General features: G+C 41.6%; 1 protein-coding gene across 2 annotated transcripts; it reads left to right on the top strand.

Moving 5' to 3' along the window:
* The first annotated feature begins 70 nt into the window (after nucleotides 1-70).
* Nucleotides 71-17,251, top strand: CNTF (ciliary neurotrophic factor). Of its 2 annotated transcripts, XM_036325794.1 has the most exons (3): nucleotides 71-1,651; nucleotides 3,089-3,549; nucleotides 16,831-17,251. In XM_036325794.1, exons 1-3 carry the CDS (start codon nucleotides 1,538-1,540, stop codon nucleotides 17,246-17,248), a joined length of 993 nt encoding a protein of 330 aa, XP_036181687.1. In that variant the 5' UTR covers nucleotides 71-1,537; the 3' UTR covers nucleotides 17,249-17,251. The 2 variants fall into 2 exon arrangements, with proteins under 2 accessions (XP_036181687.1, XP_036181688.1); XM_036325795.1 differs by lacking the exon at nucleotides 16,831-17,251 and having other exon boundaries at nucleotides 3,089-3,720.
* Nucleotides 17,252-18,237: the final 986 nt, after the last annotated feature.

Here is an 18,237-nt window from a genome sequence, read left to right as displayed (position 1 = left end):
AGCAACTGGTCTTCCTTGGTTGTACTGAGTTACAGTTGTCCCAGAGTGAAACAATTGATACTGCTAAATAAGAAAACCAGGTGCCCTCGGAGCAGGCTTTATGTGGCAGATAGTGTTTGCTCTGTGGAAAATCGGGGGGTTAACTTTTGACTGTGTTTAGTTCTTGATTTCTAATGCTGATATGCCATGTGATCAGTTGGCAAAGTACTAACTTTAAAAAAAAAATCGTATCCTTTTACCTATGTGAAAGACTACTGTGACAGCCACCCATGCTTCATTTCTTTCTCTCTTGTTTTCCTCTTTTGTTCACATATGGACATTTGCCCTTGAGAAGGCATGTTTCAATTTAGAGGCAATGTCTATGATAGGAAGTAGTGAAAGCTAATTGATTCATTTGAAGTTGAGACTTGCAACTTCTACCAATTCGCACCATCCTCTAACCTACTGAGTTAAATGCAATAGAATAGCAACTCTACAGCTGCTTTGAAACTCTTTTGCCCTCATTTCAAAGCCCAACTCATCTTATTTAGTTAAGAAACATGTGGTATAACTGCGATAAGGAAGAAAAAGAAAAACGTGTTGTCACTTGAGTGAGGCTGCCTTAGTAATGTTACTCTGTCAGGGTTGGGTGTTTACTGTCCTTTGGAAAAGAACAGGCCTAAACAGTATCTTCCTCATCCTGGAGCTATAAGGAAGGCACTGTGATTGAGATCAGAGATGCCTTCTTAGCTAATTTTTAATCAAATTAAATTAAATACACAGCAAAAGGATAGGAGTAAAAAGCTGGATTTATTTTAAAGGACCTTTTTCACATAAACTTACTTTCTTGAACAAAATGTGAGCTACCTAGACAATGAAATTAAAAAGTCAGTGGGAGAAACAGATACAGAATCAAAGACCTACATTTAAATTTTGAGCCTAAGTTATTGTATTTTGTGTTCATAAGTTTTTTGTATGTAAGACGAGGTAAATAATATTTATCTCAGAATCATTCTGAAGATCAAAGGCTTTACAGTTTAGAGCAGTGTCTGGCCCAGGATAGGTTCTTACTAAATAGCAGCCACATCAATAATAATGATGAATATTATTGAAGACTTTACCAAGCCAAAAAGAAAAAGAAAAGGACATGGGGAGCACAAGGGAGAGTGGTAATAAAGTGACCTGATTATATGTGTATATAAAATAGATTGCATTAGGTATCATGAGGATTAGTGTGATAGTGACCTTGTTGCTAAGTGCAAAAGCAAAACAATGACATAAAAACAAGTAGGCTAGGCACTCAGTGGAGGAGAGAGATGGAGGCAGACGCTGCAGGAACAAAAAGCTGAGTAAAAGGGGCCTTTGATTCCACAGGCACAAAAATCCACAGCCAGGAATTTGCTGCCACCTCTGAGTCAGGCAGGGGGTGGGGGTGGGGAACACCATTCCTTTAGAGAATGCCCAGTGGATTTAGTCTGAGTGTCACATTTCTTATTTGGAACAGTGTAGATAGAAACAAACTCAGCTCACTTGTTTCCTGGGACATTTGAGTTAGGGGATGGCTTTCGCAGAGCACTCACCGCTGACCCCTCACCGTCGGGATCTCTGTAGCCGCTCCATCTGGCTAGCAAGAAAGATTCGTTCAGACCTGACAGCTCTTATGGAATCTTATGTAAGTTGCCTATTTTGCTGTAGTCTATTTTGACTTCATCTATTCTGATCCAACCCTTTACCATCATGCTTCAGCACCATTACCAATTGTGAAAGCCCTAATACAGCCAGTTGTATAGTGGGCACATATCATTTGATATGGCCCCTTCCCTTAAGGAAACTTACATGAGTTTATTTCCTTCCTCTAGGTTTTTTAGGAGATATGTTCCTGTGTAAGAAAATATCCATGGGTGCTAGGTAGGGTTGGCTATATGTCTTGGAAGCTGTTTCTAATTTGATTGCCTACAATCTGAATTCTATCAGAATAGATTAACTATGAGCCCTTTAAGTTTGGGTTCTTCATATAGGTTCTGAATTTTTGAACTATGTAAATGAAAGGCAGAGTAAGGTTTATAGGATTGGGAGAAGAGCAGTATAAACCCAACCAATTTCTCCTATATAGTATTAGCCACCCACTTTTTAACTATACACATCAAAAGTGTTTCTGGAGTGCCCTGGCTTGGTTGGTTGGCGCATTGTCCCATGCACCAGAAGGTTGAGGGTTCCATTCCCGATCAGGGTATACCTAGGTTTCGGGGTCGATCCCTAGTCGGGGCATGTACAGGAGGCAACCAGTCGATGTGTCTCACATTGATGTGTCTCTCCTTTCCATTCCTGCCTCTGTAAAATAAATATAAAAGGAAAAAAGTGTTTCTGGGTCTAAACAGAAAGGTCACCTACACTATCAAGAGGATTTCCTTTAAGATTCTCTGGGAAGTGTTAATATTCTTAAAACATTAACCAAGGGTTCCAGATTGTTTTTCTGATAGTAGGAGGTTCTCTAAGAGCTGCTGTGAAAACACTACAGACCCTGTGGAGAATATCTGCACAGCCCCACCAGTTTTCCCAACTGATTTCCACTGAATCCTCTAAAGCAGCGGTTGCCAACCTTTCGGATCTCACGGACCACCAGTGGTTTGCGGACCACCGGTTGGTGACCACTGCTCTAAAGGATTGTCTTCACTATGGAGAGTAGGCAATGGAGAAGAGATAATTAGAAAAATCCTATGGCTACATTCTAGGGCTTCCTCACTGTGGCCAGTGTCTTCAAGTATGTTTAAAATGCTTAAAAACTTCAGTATGATTAAAATGGCCAGGAGGAAGTTTGAAGTGGGAAGGACAAGTTAATCCAGACCAGTGGTTTTCAACCTTGAGAACCTAAGGAAAATGGCACATTCTCCCAAGAAAAATAAACAGGTAGTCAAAGCAATTTGTATAATTTCAGGGACAAAAGTATCTCCCAAAAGTCCAATCGTGGACCCTGAATCAAGAGTTTCTGTTCTACATTTTATTTTCTTTATCATTTGGATCCATGACCAGGGAGATGAATAAGATTTTATATGAGATTTAGGGGGATTATTTAAGTGAGAATGTGATGTTTTTCTGTATCCTTGGCCAGGTGAAGCATCAGGGCCTGAATGAGAACATGGACCTGGATTCCGTGGATGGTGTGCCAATGGCAAGCACTGATCGGTGGAGTGAGCTGCCTGAGGCAGAGCGACTCCTAGAGAACCTCCAAGCTTATCGTACCTTCCATGGTATGTTGATCAGGCTTTTAGATGACCAGCGGGTGCATTTTACTCCAGCTAACAGTGACTTCCATCAAGCAATACATACCCTTCTACTCCAAGTTGCTGCCTTTGCTTACCAGCTGGAGGAATTAATGGCGCTCCTGGAACTCAAGATCCCCCCCAGTGAGGCTGAGGAGATGCCTGAAATTGTTGGAGACGGTGGTCTCTTTGAGAAGAAGCTGTGGGGCCTAAAGGTGCTGCAAGAGCTTTCCCAGTGGACAGTGAGGTCCATCCATGACCTTCGTGTCATTTCTTCTCATCAGACTGGGATCTCAGCACATGGAAGCCGGTATATTGCTAATGACAAGAAAACATAGCAGTTAGTCCAGCTGGAGTGGCTCGGTTGAGTGTCATCCTGTGCACTAAAAGGTTGCTGGTTTGATTCCTGGTCAGGGCACATACCTGGGTTGCTGGTTCAATCCCTGGTTGGGGCACATATAGAAAGAAGGCAACTGATTGATGTTTCTTTGCATTCTCCTTCTCTCCCTCTTTCTCTCTCTCTCTCTCTCTCTCTCTCTCTCTCTCTCTCTCTCTCTCTCTCTCTATCTTTCCTTCCCTTTGTCTCTGCCTCCCTTCCTCTCTCTAAGCATGTCCTTGGGTGAAGATCAACAACAACAAAAGTAGTAGTTACCCACCTCTCTCTTCCTTTCTTTCCTAATGGAATATTTATAGTTTTCTGAGGCCTCACTTTCCCATTCTTAAGTTTTTTAAAACCTTTGAGACCACAGGCATTTTCATCGAGTAAGGTTGGAGACCTAGACAAATGGGAATACAGGTTTAGTTGGTGGGAGTATGGGGGTGATGCTGGGACCGTATGGGAATGGGGCAGGGGCACCATTGTTCCACCTCAATGCTCTAACCTTTCCTACCCACTAAGTAACCTCTACAGACATTTGACACTTAACAGCCTCACAGGGCACATATATATATTTTTAACTCTAGTTCTGGAAGACTCTACTAAGAGGACTATAACAGGAAATTAAGAATCATGGACTCTATTCAATTCAAACTCTTGGAAAATAAAGATAGTACCTAACATTTATTGAGTATCTACTATATTGAAGCAATATGCCAGGGGCTTTATGTATATTACCATTTTTACAACCATGATGAGGGACGTGGTGTTATTCCCATTTGGTGGATGAGGTAACAGGTTCACAGAAACATATAATTTGTTTGAGATGACCCACCTAGCAAATGGTGCAGTAAGTTTGAACTCAGATCTTTCTGATTTCAGAGCCTATATGCTCTTCACTTAGAGGCCTGAGAGGAACCTCTGTCACTGCACCGTTGCCACAGAGGGTTGGAAAATGGATCCATGGAGTCTATCCCTAGCACTGAAAAAAACAACCCCCTTACGGTAGTCCCACTCTCTGCAGTCTCACTTTCCATGGTTTGTTATCCATGGTCAACTGCAGTACAAAAATATTAAATGGAAAATTCCAGAAATAAGCAGTTTATAAGTTTTAAGCTATGTGCTGTCCTGAGTACTGTGATGAAATCTCATGCAGTCTGCTCCATCCCACCCTGGACACGAATCATTCCTTTGTCCAGGGTAGCCACGCTGTATACACTGACCCACCCGTTAGTCACTTAGCCATCTCAGTTATTAGAGATCACATTCACTTAACGTTTATTACAGGATATTATAATTGTTTTTTTCTTTGTTATTGTTCATCTTTTATTGTTAAGAAAAAACAGGGTTCTCTACTATCTGCATTTCAGGCATCTTCTGGAGGTCTTGGATAACTCCCTATGGATGAGGGGGGGGACTACTGTACATGTCCTGAAGGGCACAATGTTAGTGTCAATGTTTTCCATTCTCGTCAAAGAAGAGAGCAGGAGAGATGTGAAGATTCTGCTTGGGGAAAAGATTAGGCCCCCCTAACTTCTAAACTCAGGAAGCTGGGATGTGCGGTAATGCTTCGTGCTTCAAAATGTCCACCAATGTTGGGCACACATTTATTGTAATCAGCAATGCTGCAATACAGTTACTAACCCAGGCATTCATGGACGATGGGGGGAATACTGCTCAGGTTAAAAAGTCACAGAACTACTTCACCACACATTCTCTGGACTTAGTCATGAGGAGAGGGTGAGGCCCACTCTGTTCCCAGGGGGAAAGCCAGTGATACTAAAACAATACACAGCAAAGCCTCCATGCTTCACAACAAAGCGGCAGCACTCTGTGTTAATGTCTTTGAGAGAAAGAGTAGGACAAGCGCCAACCAGTAAACGAGGGCATTAATGGAAAAGTTCACTGGCAGTTGGGCCTATGAACTAGTACAAATGGGAGTCCAAAAGTTCTCAGGTAGGAGTATCATTTCATAACACCAACCAATTAAGATGCAAGACCTTGGATTGGGGGGGGGTCCAAATAAATTTCATATACCTATTTGAAGTTTTTTGTATTCTTAAATGAGCCATGTGTCAGAGAGCTAGCTCACATAGATTGCATGAGATGGAATGGGTGACTTACCTTGTGTCCTTTCCCACGTGGGTGCATGAAGTCAATATGTGAAAACTCTGTGGTAGAAATTAAGGCAATACAAGGGAAGTAAGGCCCTGTTGTTTAGTATGAAAACAAAGTTGAATGCATATAAGAGATCAATAGTAGGTTGCAGTTGGGCGTGGGTTTAAATGTTATGGAATTAAAGGAAGGAGCTCACCCTTACCGGTATGACTTAGTGGATAGAGCAGCCCAAAGACTGAAGGGTCCTGGGTTCGATTCCATTCAAAGGTATGTACCTTAATTGTGGGCTTGATCCCCAATGTGGGGTGCGCAGGAGGCAGCTGATGTTTTTCTCTCATCAATGGTTCTAACTCTATCCCTCTCCCTTCCTTTCTGTAAAAATCAATAAAATATGTTTAAAAACAAGAAGGAGCTCAATGAGGACCAGAAATCACTTATTCCCGGAGGAGGGAGGAGTTAGTTGTGCCTCAGTGGTTGGATGAGTATCAAATCAATAGAAATCAAGAGAGAAACAGGAAAAAGAAGAATGTGAGGCAATAATATCCCTAGAGGACCAGCTACCCCCTTGAGGTTTATTGTTTGGTTTTATTTCATTTGTGATTTTGTTGTAGGTCGATAGTCCCTAGTGAGTGCATAGAGGTTTATTTAATTCAAGCTTTTCCTATTTAAATTGTTTCTTCTGCTTACAAGCAGTATTTCTGATTTCTGATTGATAAAGTCCTGCTTATTGGTGTGAAGTTCTTAAGTTTATATAGTATTTTGGGCTCTTTGTTTAATGGGGAAAGATGACCATAAAATTTCTTAATGGGAAATAAAAACTATTACAAACTTGCTAAATCTAAAAAGCATGACCCCTCTTCAAGGGTTTTGCTTCTATATTTGGATGTTGCAGGGCAGAAGTTTCAGGGATCCTTGGAGCATGGCATAAGCTCTGCTGAGTTGCACGTGAAGGAATGTTTATGCATAAGAGGCACATTTGAAGTGGCAAAGAGTCCAGAAAAGGTACAAGTACTAACCACTGACTGGAAGGAAATAGGAAGATGTGTAAGTGGCAGGTCTGTTGAGTGCACCTCCAGCACTGTGCTGTGTATCCATTTCTTCAAGAAACTCACAGGATCCTCCAAAGACGTTTGGGGAGACTCCTCAGAAAAAAAAGATGAAGGAAGGGGGAAATGAGCACTTAGCTATAATAATAAAGACGAGCATGCATGGATCTGCACGTTAGACGTCGCATCATGCCTACCTGAAGTGGATGAGACAGACTGAATGAGGGTTTGACATTAGGCCAGGGCTGTAGGTGCCTGGCCTATCACAGGGAAAATGGTGACCCTGGGAGTCTATATGTTTTTAACCATCCACAATCCAAAAGAGATATTTGATCTTTAGATATCAGTTCTTTTCCTCAGATCTGTATATGGATAGGATCTCTGGGGAAATAATATTTTTATATACATATAAACTACATATATAAATATGTACATATAGCCATATCCTATATGTGTGTATATGATTAAAATGCACCAATTTAGTTCTTTGCCCCTAATTCTTTTTTAAAAATATATATATTTTATTGATTTTTTTTACAGAGAGGAAGGAAGAGAGATAGAGAGTTAGAAACACCGATCAGCTGCCTCCTGCACACCCCCCACTGGGGATGTGCCTGCAACCAAGGTACATGCCCCTGACCGGAATCGAACCCAGGACCCTTCAGTCCGCAGGCCAACGCTCCATCCACTGAGCCAAACCGGCCACGGCGCCCCTATCTCTTATTTTGTAAAGAGGATTCCTTCCATCCCACTGTCTCCAGAAACGCTCCTTTCATGGGGAAAGAGACTATTTTCCTGACTGACAAAGAACCACATGTGTGAGAGTTGATAACTTCCTCCTGCATTAATTCAAGAGAGCCATTTGGAAAAGATTTGAAAATTAGCACAAACTTGAAGGCCAAGCATAGAATAAAATTAGCTTTAAGATAATCAAGTTTGAGGGAAGTGAGAGTTTTAAAAAAAATGGAAAGTGTAAAGTCATAGCCCTGGTATGGCTGTTATTTCAGGACGCTATGGATTAAAGCCCAGTGGATGACTCATCATGGTGACTGCTGGTCAAACCATGAGAGGACAAGTAAATATTCAGGGAGACATATCTGAAATGTTTAGAATGATTTTTGTAAATCCTCACCTTATGAAGTAGCTGAGAATAGGGTGGTGGTGGGGGGCGGGGAGCTTTCATCAGGATAAGAAAGGGGTTGGGGAAGAGGAAAAGGAGAAAGAAAGTAGAATTTGGATATAACTTCAATTGATTTATTGAGTGCATGGGTGCATATGTACGTACATGTGTGTCGCCAGCATTGTTTAGCTCAGGACACTTAAAAGACTGGTTTGGCCTTTTGTCTCATTCCACCTAGGCTTGAAGCCTCAGATCCAAGAATGGACCCTCTGAATGATGATGGTACATTCAAAAAAATGAATGTGACAAAAATTTCCTCTATCTGCTTAAAAGCTTCTATAGAGCTCAAAGGTCTACAGATACATACAGACAAAAAAAAATTTGTTCTTTTGATGTAATGTGTGTGGGGCATGAGATAAGAAAATCCACGTGCATGTGATTCTTATAGTACTTGGGTGGATCAATTTTGGGCAAATAGAAAATAAAAGATGCAGGAATGGCTCACAATAAAGATCTCACCTCAGCAAGATCAGGAGTTTGCTTCTTTTATTTCTGTATCTTTGGATGAACAAGAGGAATTTCAAGTGATTTCAACTTTGTAATCTTCCCAGCCAGGCCAGGCTCAATCAGGCGTGCTGGGTAAATCTCCATGAAGCCAGGCCCTAGGGTAAATCTCTGCAGGCCACTCAGCTTAGGAAAGGTAGACTGCCCCTATACCCACCAGCTCGCTTGCAGATGGGGAGAATTTTCTTTAATATGGTTTAATCTCAAGTGTTTGAACTCCAATCAAGCCTTTCAAAGACAGAAGAACTCTGATTACCTCATTTCTGGTCAGTTTGAGGATAGAAACTGAGTTGTGGAAAATCGCATAGGGGAAAATATTAAAAAATTGCTAATAGATTCTGTGTTTTTAACTACCTGCTTAAGGTGGCATAAAATGAATACTGCATTTACTCATGTCAGGCATCTCTACACTGTTTCATGTCATTTAATCCTCTGAGATACGATCTCTCTTTCACAATAAGGGGGATGAGAATGAACATTACTGGTGTAAGCCCCCTGCTCCAATGCTATCTGATAGGACTGCAGTTTTAGTTCTGTCTATGAAGGTCACTCCACCCCACTGCCATGGGACATCTAGTAATTGAGATCATCTTATCCTGGAATTCACTTGTTTTTGGACAAAGCCAGTACAGACTTGTACCAAATCTTGCTCTATGGCAAGTGCTATGAAGTCTCCAAACTTTGGGACAAATTACTTTTTCTGAGCTTCCTCATGTATGAAACAGAAAGGACAAATACTATCTTCACAGGTCATCACATGATTTAGACAAACTTGAGTATCTGAAAGTGCTTATAAATGACATACAAACATCCAGTGTATTTAAGGTCTGGAATAGCTTGGATTAATGTTAGACTTCAGACTGAGGAGAGGGTTCTGTAAGCTTTTCAGAGATCCATCTGGTCACAGCCTACTCTGCTCTGCCCTGCCCTTGGGCCTTTGGCCACTAGAGACTGACCCAGTCTCACACAGCCTCCAGGAGTCATCTACCTGTGAAGAGTTGAGACTCAGGCTGTTCACTGCACCCAGAAGATGGCTTTCACAGTAGGCGGGTCAGACAAGTTCTGGAGAAGCCTGGCAGGCTCTCTGGATAGCCAAGGAAACATGCAAACCAAGGCACCACCCAGGATGTGTTAAAGCCTGCATTTGGATGTATAGCTATCCTGCCATATGTCAGCACCCTCCTGTTAATACAGGAAGGAACTCAAAGTTCATTTATTTCTATCCCATCATTAAACACAGTACAATGGAGTCAGAAAGGTTCAGTAATCCATTCCAGTGTCCTAGCTAGAAAATAGAACTTAGTCCGGGACATTCCCTCCCATTGCACCTCCCTGCTTCCCCATTAGACCAACTTCATCTTAGGAAACATTGGGTATCTCTGTTTACATTCTCATTACCTTCACCCAGTGCTCTCTAGCATCCTTATCTCCAATCAGCCTTTGGAAGCCTGGGAACAGCAACTCAACACGAACTTTACTTTAACCAAGATACTAAAATGATTGACATTATGAAAGTTGAGCATTCTTGCTCTGACTAGCCTGGGAAGTTAAACTCTTTGAACTTTTCAGTCCTGTAGATAACTCTCTGAATACCCCCTAAAGGACACATGTATCCAGACCTACTGACATTCGTCATCCAGACTGGCCAACATCTGACTAATAACCGTCCTAGACCAATCCTAGGGCTAAGAATATAGGACTGATTATTCTCAACAATGCACTTTTTACTAAAAGAACCCTTAACTTTTCTTTCTTTTTGGAACACTTGTCGGTTTTTGCCTAGCTGTGTTCCAAGCTTGCAAACTCCAAGACTCTTGAATAAATCTTTATTATTTGTTTCTAGTCAAAGCCTCTTCACGTCCTTTCAACATATATGGTGTCAGTATCATGGCATCTGGTGCTGCCGCTGGATTCCAGCAAGGTACCTTCTTGAGCCTTTGGTGCTCTGTCAGCTTCCTGACTGCTCCTGGATTCCAGTGGTGAGTTCTATTGGTTCAGAGCTTTCATTCTTGGCTCCTCTGATACTGGTTCTAGTAACAAGCGCCCACTTTCTAAGTCTGTTTATGGAGGGACAACCACATCCATTTTACAGTGCCAGCTGATTTTATAGGCTGTCCTCTGCAAAATATTTGTCTTGATGGACTTCTTGATAAGGACCGTTTAAAATTACAGTGGCCACTTTGTGTATCTCTTGAGATTCTGAAATTAATATGTTTACATGCACAATTCGAAAATCTTAGCTCTGCTAAACAAGCTGAGTGATATTTAGAGGCCCCTAGGAAATTCAATGGTTCAAAGATAGCCTCCCTCCAAGAAACAAATTTGAAACTAACTACAGCAAATTCTGGACTAAACAAAAAAAAATTTAAACTCACTTTATGAAGCTGCACTGACTTTGTGCAGCTTCCTTGGCCAACCACTAAGAAAAAGATTTCATAGGGGAGCACACAGATATACATTCTATAAACCTGTTTTCCAGGCCCACTCCCACTCCCAAAACTAATGAGCTTGCAGATAAACTCCCTGGGGCTTTTGACTGATATCTCTTTTGTCTTTTTTTTTTCCCCTCAGCTGTGACACCTTTAAGGAGAATTTATCTTTTTTTAAAAAAAAAAAATTTATTGATTGATTTGAGAGAGAGAAAGGGAGAGAGAGAAAAACATCAAATTGTTACTCTACTCATTTATGCTTTCGTTGGTTGATACTTGTATGTGCCCTGTCCAAGGATCAAACCACAACCTTGGTATATCAGGACCATGCTCTAACCAACTGAGCTATCTGGTCAGGGCCAAAACTTATCTTTAACATAGAATTTTCAACCTCTAAAAGTCCCCAAAAGCTCTTTCCTCAGGAACTCTAGCTAGTTATATGTACAAATATTTTGGTCCCTCCTCGTCTGCCTTTTGAATAAAACCGACCAACTTAGCCAAAATAATTTAAAATTCTAACAGCCATTAAGGAATAACTTTAATTCCACCTCCAGGGCCCTTCCTTAGAGAGGGAATTCTAAACCTCTCAGGGACAATGGAATGTATTCTTTGATTTGCAGAAGCTTCTAAAAAAAACAACCTTACTTTAAAAAAACATCTCTAGAAGAATCCCAAAAGAAACTTTGATCATCTGAGCAGGTAATGAAAAGCAAGAATCTCCTGTAATAGGCTAACAAAAAAAAATTGAAGATGTAAGAAGTACCTAAAACAAAAGTCTGTAAGACCAATTGGTATTTATCCTGTCTCTCCCGGGGATAGCTGTTACCTGTGCCCTAAAGGCTTGGCTTGACTTTTTGCCTGCCTGGTGTTATTGAACAGAAAGAGTTTATCCACCCAGGGCTGGCAGAGCCAAACACTAGGAACCGAGAAATATTGCGGTGGAGAAATATTGGCTATTTATTTATGAATGACACCATCCAGCAGAACGGCAAGCTCATACTCAAAGCCCAAACTCCCCGATGGCCTTTAAGTAACAGATTATATAGGCAAAATCACAAGGCACCATGGGTTTGAGATTGGGGTTTTTAGGACCTGATTGATCAGAAGTGAGGTAAGGATAGTGAATCATTTCTTCAGGTCTTGAGGACAGTTCAAAGGTCTATTTCAGTGTCCCTCTGTTGGGAGTAGCCAGAGGGCCATTCCACCTCAGGGCTTAGGTCAAGATGTTAGCTTTAGCCTGCAGAGGTCTAGGCACTGTCTTCTGCTGCCTGGGGGTGGCTGATGAGCAGGGGGAAAGGGTAGGTCTCTGAGGGTTGTAGAAGGAAAAAGAAAGAGATGTTTTCTAGAGCTAGAATTTAAAACTAAGTCTAATGGAAGTCATAGGACCCTCAGTTTCACTGGGAGGAGCAGGCTGTCAATTATTTCTTTTGGCTCTCAGAGGAAATGACCCTGGAAGATAAGGACCTGCGTAATCTCTAGAGTTCATGAAATTATTTAATATGGCCAGAAATATTTATCTACACTGAAATCTGACAGATTTGATAACTTTTTATCAGAAATTTGGCAAAATTAGAAGCTAAAAATGCAAAGCCTAGAACAACAAATCTCTCTCTCCCTCTCTCTCTTCCTCTCTCTCTCTCTCACTAAAATCAATAAATAAAATTTTAAAATATATGGAGGAAGGAGTGGGGAGAGGAATAGCTGGAAATTATATTAAGTTCTATATGAAGACTGGGCTCAACTGTAAGGGCCTTGAACCTTAGATTCATTTCATAGGCAATGTGGAAGCATTCACGGTTCTATTATTTTTTTAAAAAAAATATTTTTATTGATTTCAGAGAAGAAGGGAGAGGGAGAGGGTGATAGAAACATCAATGATGAGAGAGAATCATTGATTGGCTGCTTCCTGCATGCCCCCCACTGGGGATTGAGCCCTCAATCCAGGCATGTGCCCTTGGCTGGAATCAAACCCAGGGCCCTTCAGTCCACAGGCCAACATTCTATCTACTGGCCAAACCAGTAGGGCCATTCACAGGTTTTAGATCAGTGACCCTCTTATAGTCAGCATAAAAGATACCACAATAAGAAGGAAGGGAAAGGAAAGAAGGAAAAATCACCAGGGGTCAGGTCAGTTCTTCTGCCTTAGTCTTAAAGGGAACTGCAAGGGTCCCCTTGTCTAAATCCAAGTGCAGAGCGTCCTCTATCCCGACAGTCACCAGAATTTAGTAGACCTAAGGCATATCAGAAAACTACCCCACTCTCCCTCTCTCATCTTGGGCAAATTTGCATCTCCCCAAAAGGGTTTAATTTTTTTTTTTTTGTCCCACGACCTCCCTCTCCACATGAGTAAGTCCTGTCCTGCTTTAAGATTCAGATCATATTTCAACTTCTTTGTGAAAACATCCCTGGTCAATACACTTATATCACTGCCCCGTCATCTTTGCTGTGATCTTATACATTCTCTATCACTATTGCATCTACTTCTGACTACTGTTACTACCACTGCCACTAACAACAATGATTATTTTGAATTCTGACATTGAACTAGATGCTCTGCAGCTCAGTAATCCTCATAACACCCCATCACACTTGATGCAATCATTTCCATTTCACAGACAAGAGAACCAAAGCTCAGAAAGGTTAAATGACTCACCCAACATTGCAGAACTGATAACTGGCAGAACTGGTATTCAAATTGAGGTATTTGGGTGTACAAGCCATACTTTTTCTTTACATCACGATCATAGGACTGCGTATTAACTGTTTGTGTGTATGCCTCTCTCTCCTGCTGGCATGTGGGCTCCTTGGAGGCAGAGGCTGCATCTTCCCTGGTATGATGGGAGGGCTGGTTTGTCTGACAGTCTCTCAGTCCCCACTTGGTTACCATGGTGTTGAAAGGATGAATACATCTTGGCTCTGTTGGACAGTCTGTGCTTAATCTGAAAGGTTAACAAACTATTTATTAAAGGGACAGATAGTAAATATTTTTAGGCGTGGATGCTACAAGATCTTTGTTGTAGACTCAGCCATTGTAGCATGGAAATAGTTACAGACAGTTTGGGAACAAATGAGTGTGGCTGTGTTTCAATACAGTGTCCTTTGCAAAAGCAGGCGCCCAGCCTGGGAGTCCTGTGCGCGTACCCATATTTATATGAACGTTATGCTTCAGAGCTTTGAATTCTTCTTTTAAGTTTTGAGGAAGTTGTAAGGGAGTAAGACTTTATTCCTACTCCTCTTAGGTCTTCAGCTGGGACTCTTATCAAAAAGAAGAATTAACAAGGGGAAAACTATTTATTAAGGCATGCAGCGCAAATGATGTGGGAGAAACCTGCACCAAAAGTCACTCAAGTGGTGGCTGAGAATTCCAGCTTATCTAGCATCTTCCATGGGGCAGAACACATTGTTGGAGAAAGGACAGGACAAAGGGAAGCTGCCTCTGGGAAGGTAAACCGCTGGAGGAAGGTTTCTTTGCAGATTCCCCTGGTGCATCTCTGGGTTGATTAAGTGTCTGTCTCTAGTAAAAGGAATTTGCCTTTAGGTCAAAAAGGAGGAGGGTTTGTGTGTGTGTGTGTGTGTGTGTGTGTGTGTGTGTGTTTGCTGCTCCTTGCTTTTAGCTCAAAATAATTTTTATGTCAAAGAGCATATTTTGGGATGACATATTCTGGTGTCCTTCAAAGTCCAATTTATTAATCTGTTCTTTTATGGACTGTGCTTTTGATGTCATATCTAATTTTTTGTTGTTGTTTAACTCAAGGTCACAAAGATTTTTTTCTCTATATTTTACCCTTCAGTGTTTTTTGTTTTGTTTTTTTCTTTTAAATCTTCAGTACTTAGTAAAGGGTCATTCTTCTTAAGAGTGAATGAATGACTTAAATGTCTTACTTTCTTTATCTTTTACTCTCCCCATCCTGGAATCCCTGCCAGCGGTTCTCAACCTGTGGGTCACGACCATCGGAAAACACATATAGCATATTAGATACTTACATTACGATTCATAACAGTAGCAAAATTACAGTTATAAAGTAGCAACGAAAATAATTTTATGGTTGGGGGTCACCACAACATGAGGAACTGTATTAAAGGCTTGCGGCATTAGGAAGGTTGAGAACCACTGCCCTAGACCATGAAGCTCAACAGAGATTTCTTGAATCCTAGTCTGATTTTTGAGCTCCAAACCTGCTGATTTGTTTGCCTACAATTTAATGATTCCCAATCATTTGGTGCTTCAACACATTTTTAAATAACATACACCATTCCACTTTTAATTTACATCCCCAACCTGATTTTAAAAATTAATTAAATTTAAAATTAATTTTCAATGTCAAATTTTCAGGAACTTCCTGAGCTCACCAGAGACCATCTGGGTTACAACAGCTCCCCTCTCTGAAGTATAGGGAACAGCCACTAGACAGGATGGGTTTGGACCAACCTAGACCAGAGGTATGAGATTGTGGCTGAGATAAGGACTGGGCTCCGGAAATGAGACTCAGAGGTGGATCAGGCCCTTCTTTGTACATCAGCCACCTGCCACAACTGCTTAGCTCTGTATACATTTCCTTTATTTTAAAAAAAACAAACTGATGGTGTTTTGTGCAAATACATATAACATAAAACTTTGAAAACTGAGTTAATCTGAAGGGAATATAAGGGCAGAAAGTTGGAACTAAGATTGAATTTAGCAACAAAAATGTTGTAGAAGGGGTCAAAATTTAGGTCTAAGTTTTCTGGAACTCAAAATAAGGAGAAAGATCTTTTTGTTTTACATCACAGTGCCCATAATATAGCAACAACCCAGTTTCTAAGAGAAGTTTGTTCCAGGAGGAGACACTGTGCAATGTCACAAGGAAGGTCTCCCTGACATTTGTCTAGCAGTCCCCATTCTGTCATCAGCTGGGATGAAATTTCAGCAGCCTCTCCACCCTGTTTCTCACAGTTCCAAAAGGAACGTGCGACTGGAAGCTCCCACCATGCTACTACCTCTCCCTTTCCCATCCCTTTTATTTTTATCTACTTGCCTAGAATATTTTGAGACAATGAAAACAGAGTTTTATTCATCTTCACACTTATCCAAGCTCTTATTATGGGCAAAACAGGGCTTAAAACTGGTTTATTAATGAAATAATAATACGTTTAAGAATTCCAAGAGAGGCAAGCAACCTAAAAGGATTTGATAGCTGGGTCTCATCACCTGGGACCACACAAGACCTCTTGGAGAGCACCTGCCAGCTATTCTGTCTGATGCTGAGCTCTGGAAGCAACTGTGATGAGCATAACACCATCCCTCCCTCATACAAAGAGCTTGCAGTCAGGTTGGGTGAAGAACTCATACAAAGTAACACACTACTAGTCACATGCTGCGGAGGAGGTGAAGAGGAGTGAGACATGCATCCTTCCTGGAGATTGAAAACTATGTGAGGGTCAGGGGAGAGGGGGCAAATGAAAAGGCATTTTCGGGGGAGAGGACATGTGAACCCAGTCTAGATTGATGAGTAAGACTTCAACAGACAAAGGCACAGCCAGGAATTGATAGGACGTGGGGACCAGTGGGTGGGTGTCAGAGGGAGAAGTTGGCAGAGATCAGGGTGACAGGGTAGGTCAGCCCCATGGCAAACAAGTCCCCTATAAAAACGGAGTGACACATTCCAGTTAACATGTCCTGTCTAATTATTAATAGCACCTCCTTTGGTCTCAACAACCGTTCAGATTTGGACTTTAGGGCGGACCATTCTGCACGCTTCTTTTTTTATCTCATGTCAAAACCCTCATTATGCTCCAATCGCCACCTCATCCCTCTTGGTGGGATTGCTCAGTTTTGGCAGCCAGGGGGTGGGGGCCCTTATTCCAGGAAATGAATTGAGACCATCAGAAACAGGCCCTTTTACTAAGAACATGTAATTGATTAATCAACAGTATATATTTAACCTATGTTCTGGCTAAGATTTTGTTGCAGTTCTCAGTTGACTGGCAGGAGCAAAAAGATTTTTAACCCAGCCCTGAACTTACACAACTGGCTACCAGGAATATGGAGGCTGATCGATGAGGACTCAGAAACACCTGGATGCTGCATACCTGATCACCGCCCGACCAGTTTCAGAACACTGACCATCCTGTTCCAGGCACCAATAATAAAGACATTCATTGAGCCCAAGACCCCCACAGGGACTCAAATTCCAGGGCTGCAAACCACCAGAAACCCCCTTATACTCCCTGCCCACATTCCCCCCCCCCCCCCCCGATTTCTTTGTTCTGCTTTCCCTCTCCCTCCTTTTAAAAAACACCTACCTATGAGAGGGAGAGATGGGTTTTTGAGGACAAAAAAAGTCCCCCATCTCCCCATTTGCTGGCAATTGAAATAAACTTCTTCCCTTCACTGCAGCACCTGTCTCGCAAATTTGGTTTTCATGGCAATAGGCCGTCGGAACCTGGCCAGAGGTTATTTCCCCAGTTACAGACCGGCATGCCCTGTGCTTCCGAGGTTAGGGTTTAATGGGACACCAGTTTCCTGTGACAACCAGAGACCCAGACTCTGAAGTTAAATTGGGATGAGGTCTGTGTTCCAAGAACATTACAAAACTCAACCCTGTCCCCAAGAAACTGTTGTCATGGGTTAGAGAATGGCAATGTACTGTGACGAGCTTGAGCTAAACAGGACGCCCAGAAGGAAGTCTCTTCCATGGAGACTGGTCAGGGTGAGATAGAGAGGTGGGGACGCACATATGCTTTTCCAAAGCTAAGCTTCCTGGAACATCCACTGGAAACATCCAGTGGCTTTTAAATGTTTTGACTGATCACAATTTGAAGTATATTTCATGTTGTGACCCAGTGTATTGGATACATACAGTAGTTTAAACCACAGAAAACAGCTATTTTTTGTGTGTGAATCAAAAATGATTAGAAATGGGCAATTTTAGATGATCAACTTAATATATTACTAAAACAAAATTTCACAAAAATAATCCTTATATATTTATTTTATGCAATGCACTATATTTTCTATGTCACCTCATGACCCACAAGTAAATCAGGTCCTATTAGGAAAAACAACAACAAAAACCTCTGACTTAGATCCAGCCCAAGAGAGAACTTTCAGGGTCCAAAGCAATGATTCTGAGAAAACAGGTTGATAGAATTCCAACTTCAAAGCTATATTTTATCTCTTATATGTTCTATCCTCTCTTTTGAGCCCCCCTGCCAAGGATCACCAGGAATACATCTGTATTTGAACTAAGTTGGGTTTATTGGCTACTTACAACAAGGGAGGCAGCAAAACACGGGAACTCACCACGGAGAACAGTGGGGCTTCTGGGCAACCAGTGTTAGGGGAAGGGGTTGAGGAAGCACAGTT

This window comes from Myotis myotis, unplaced genomic scaffold, assembly GCF_014108235.1.
Source record: "Myotis myotis isolate mMyoMyo1 unplaced genomic scaffold, mMyoMyo1.p scaffold_m19_p_10, whole genome shotgun sequence".
Lineage (NCBI taxonomy): Eukaryota > Metazoa > Chordata > Mammalia > Chiroptera > Vespertilionidae > Myotis > Myotis myotis.
The sequence above is the reverse complement of the archived record's forward strand: the minus strand, read 5'-3'. Positions and strand labels throughout refer to the sequence as shown.

What these genes read in the sequence shown, in the direction of transcription:
- CNTF (XM_036325794.1), top strand. Translation starts at nt 1,538, where the DNA reads ATGGCTTTCGCAGAGCACTCACCGCTGACCCCTCACCGTCGGGATCTC. An exon ending in CAGCTCTTATGGAATCTTAT is followed by an intron (nt 1,652 to 3,088) that starts GTAAGTTGCCTA and finishes ATCCTTGGCCAG; the next exon opens with GTGAAGCATCAGGGCCTGAA. An exon ending in ATCTCAGCACATGGAAGCCG is followed by an intron (nt 3,550 to 16,830) that starts GTATATTGCTAA and finishes GTTCTGGCTAAG; the next exon opens with ATTTTGTTGCAGTTCTCAGT.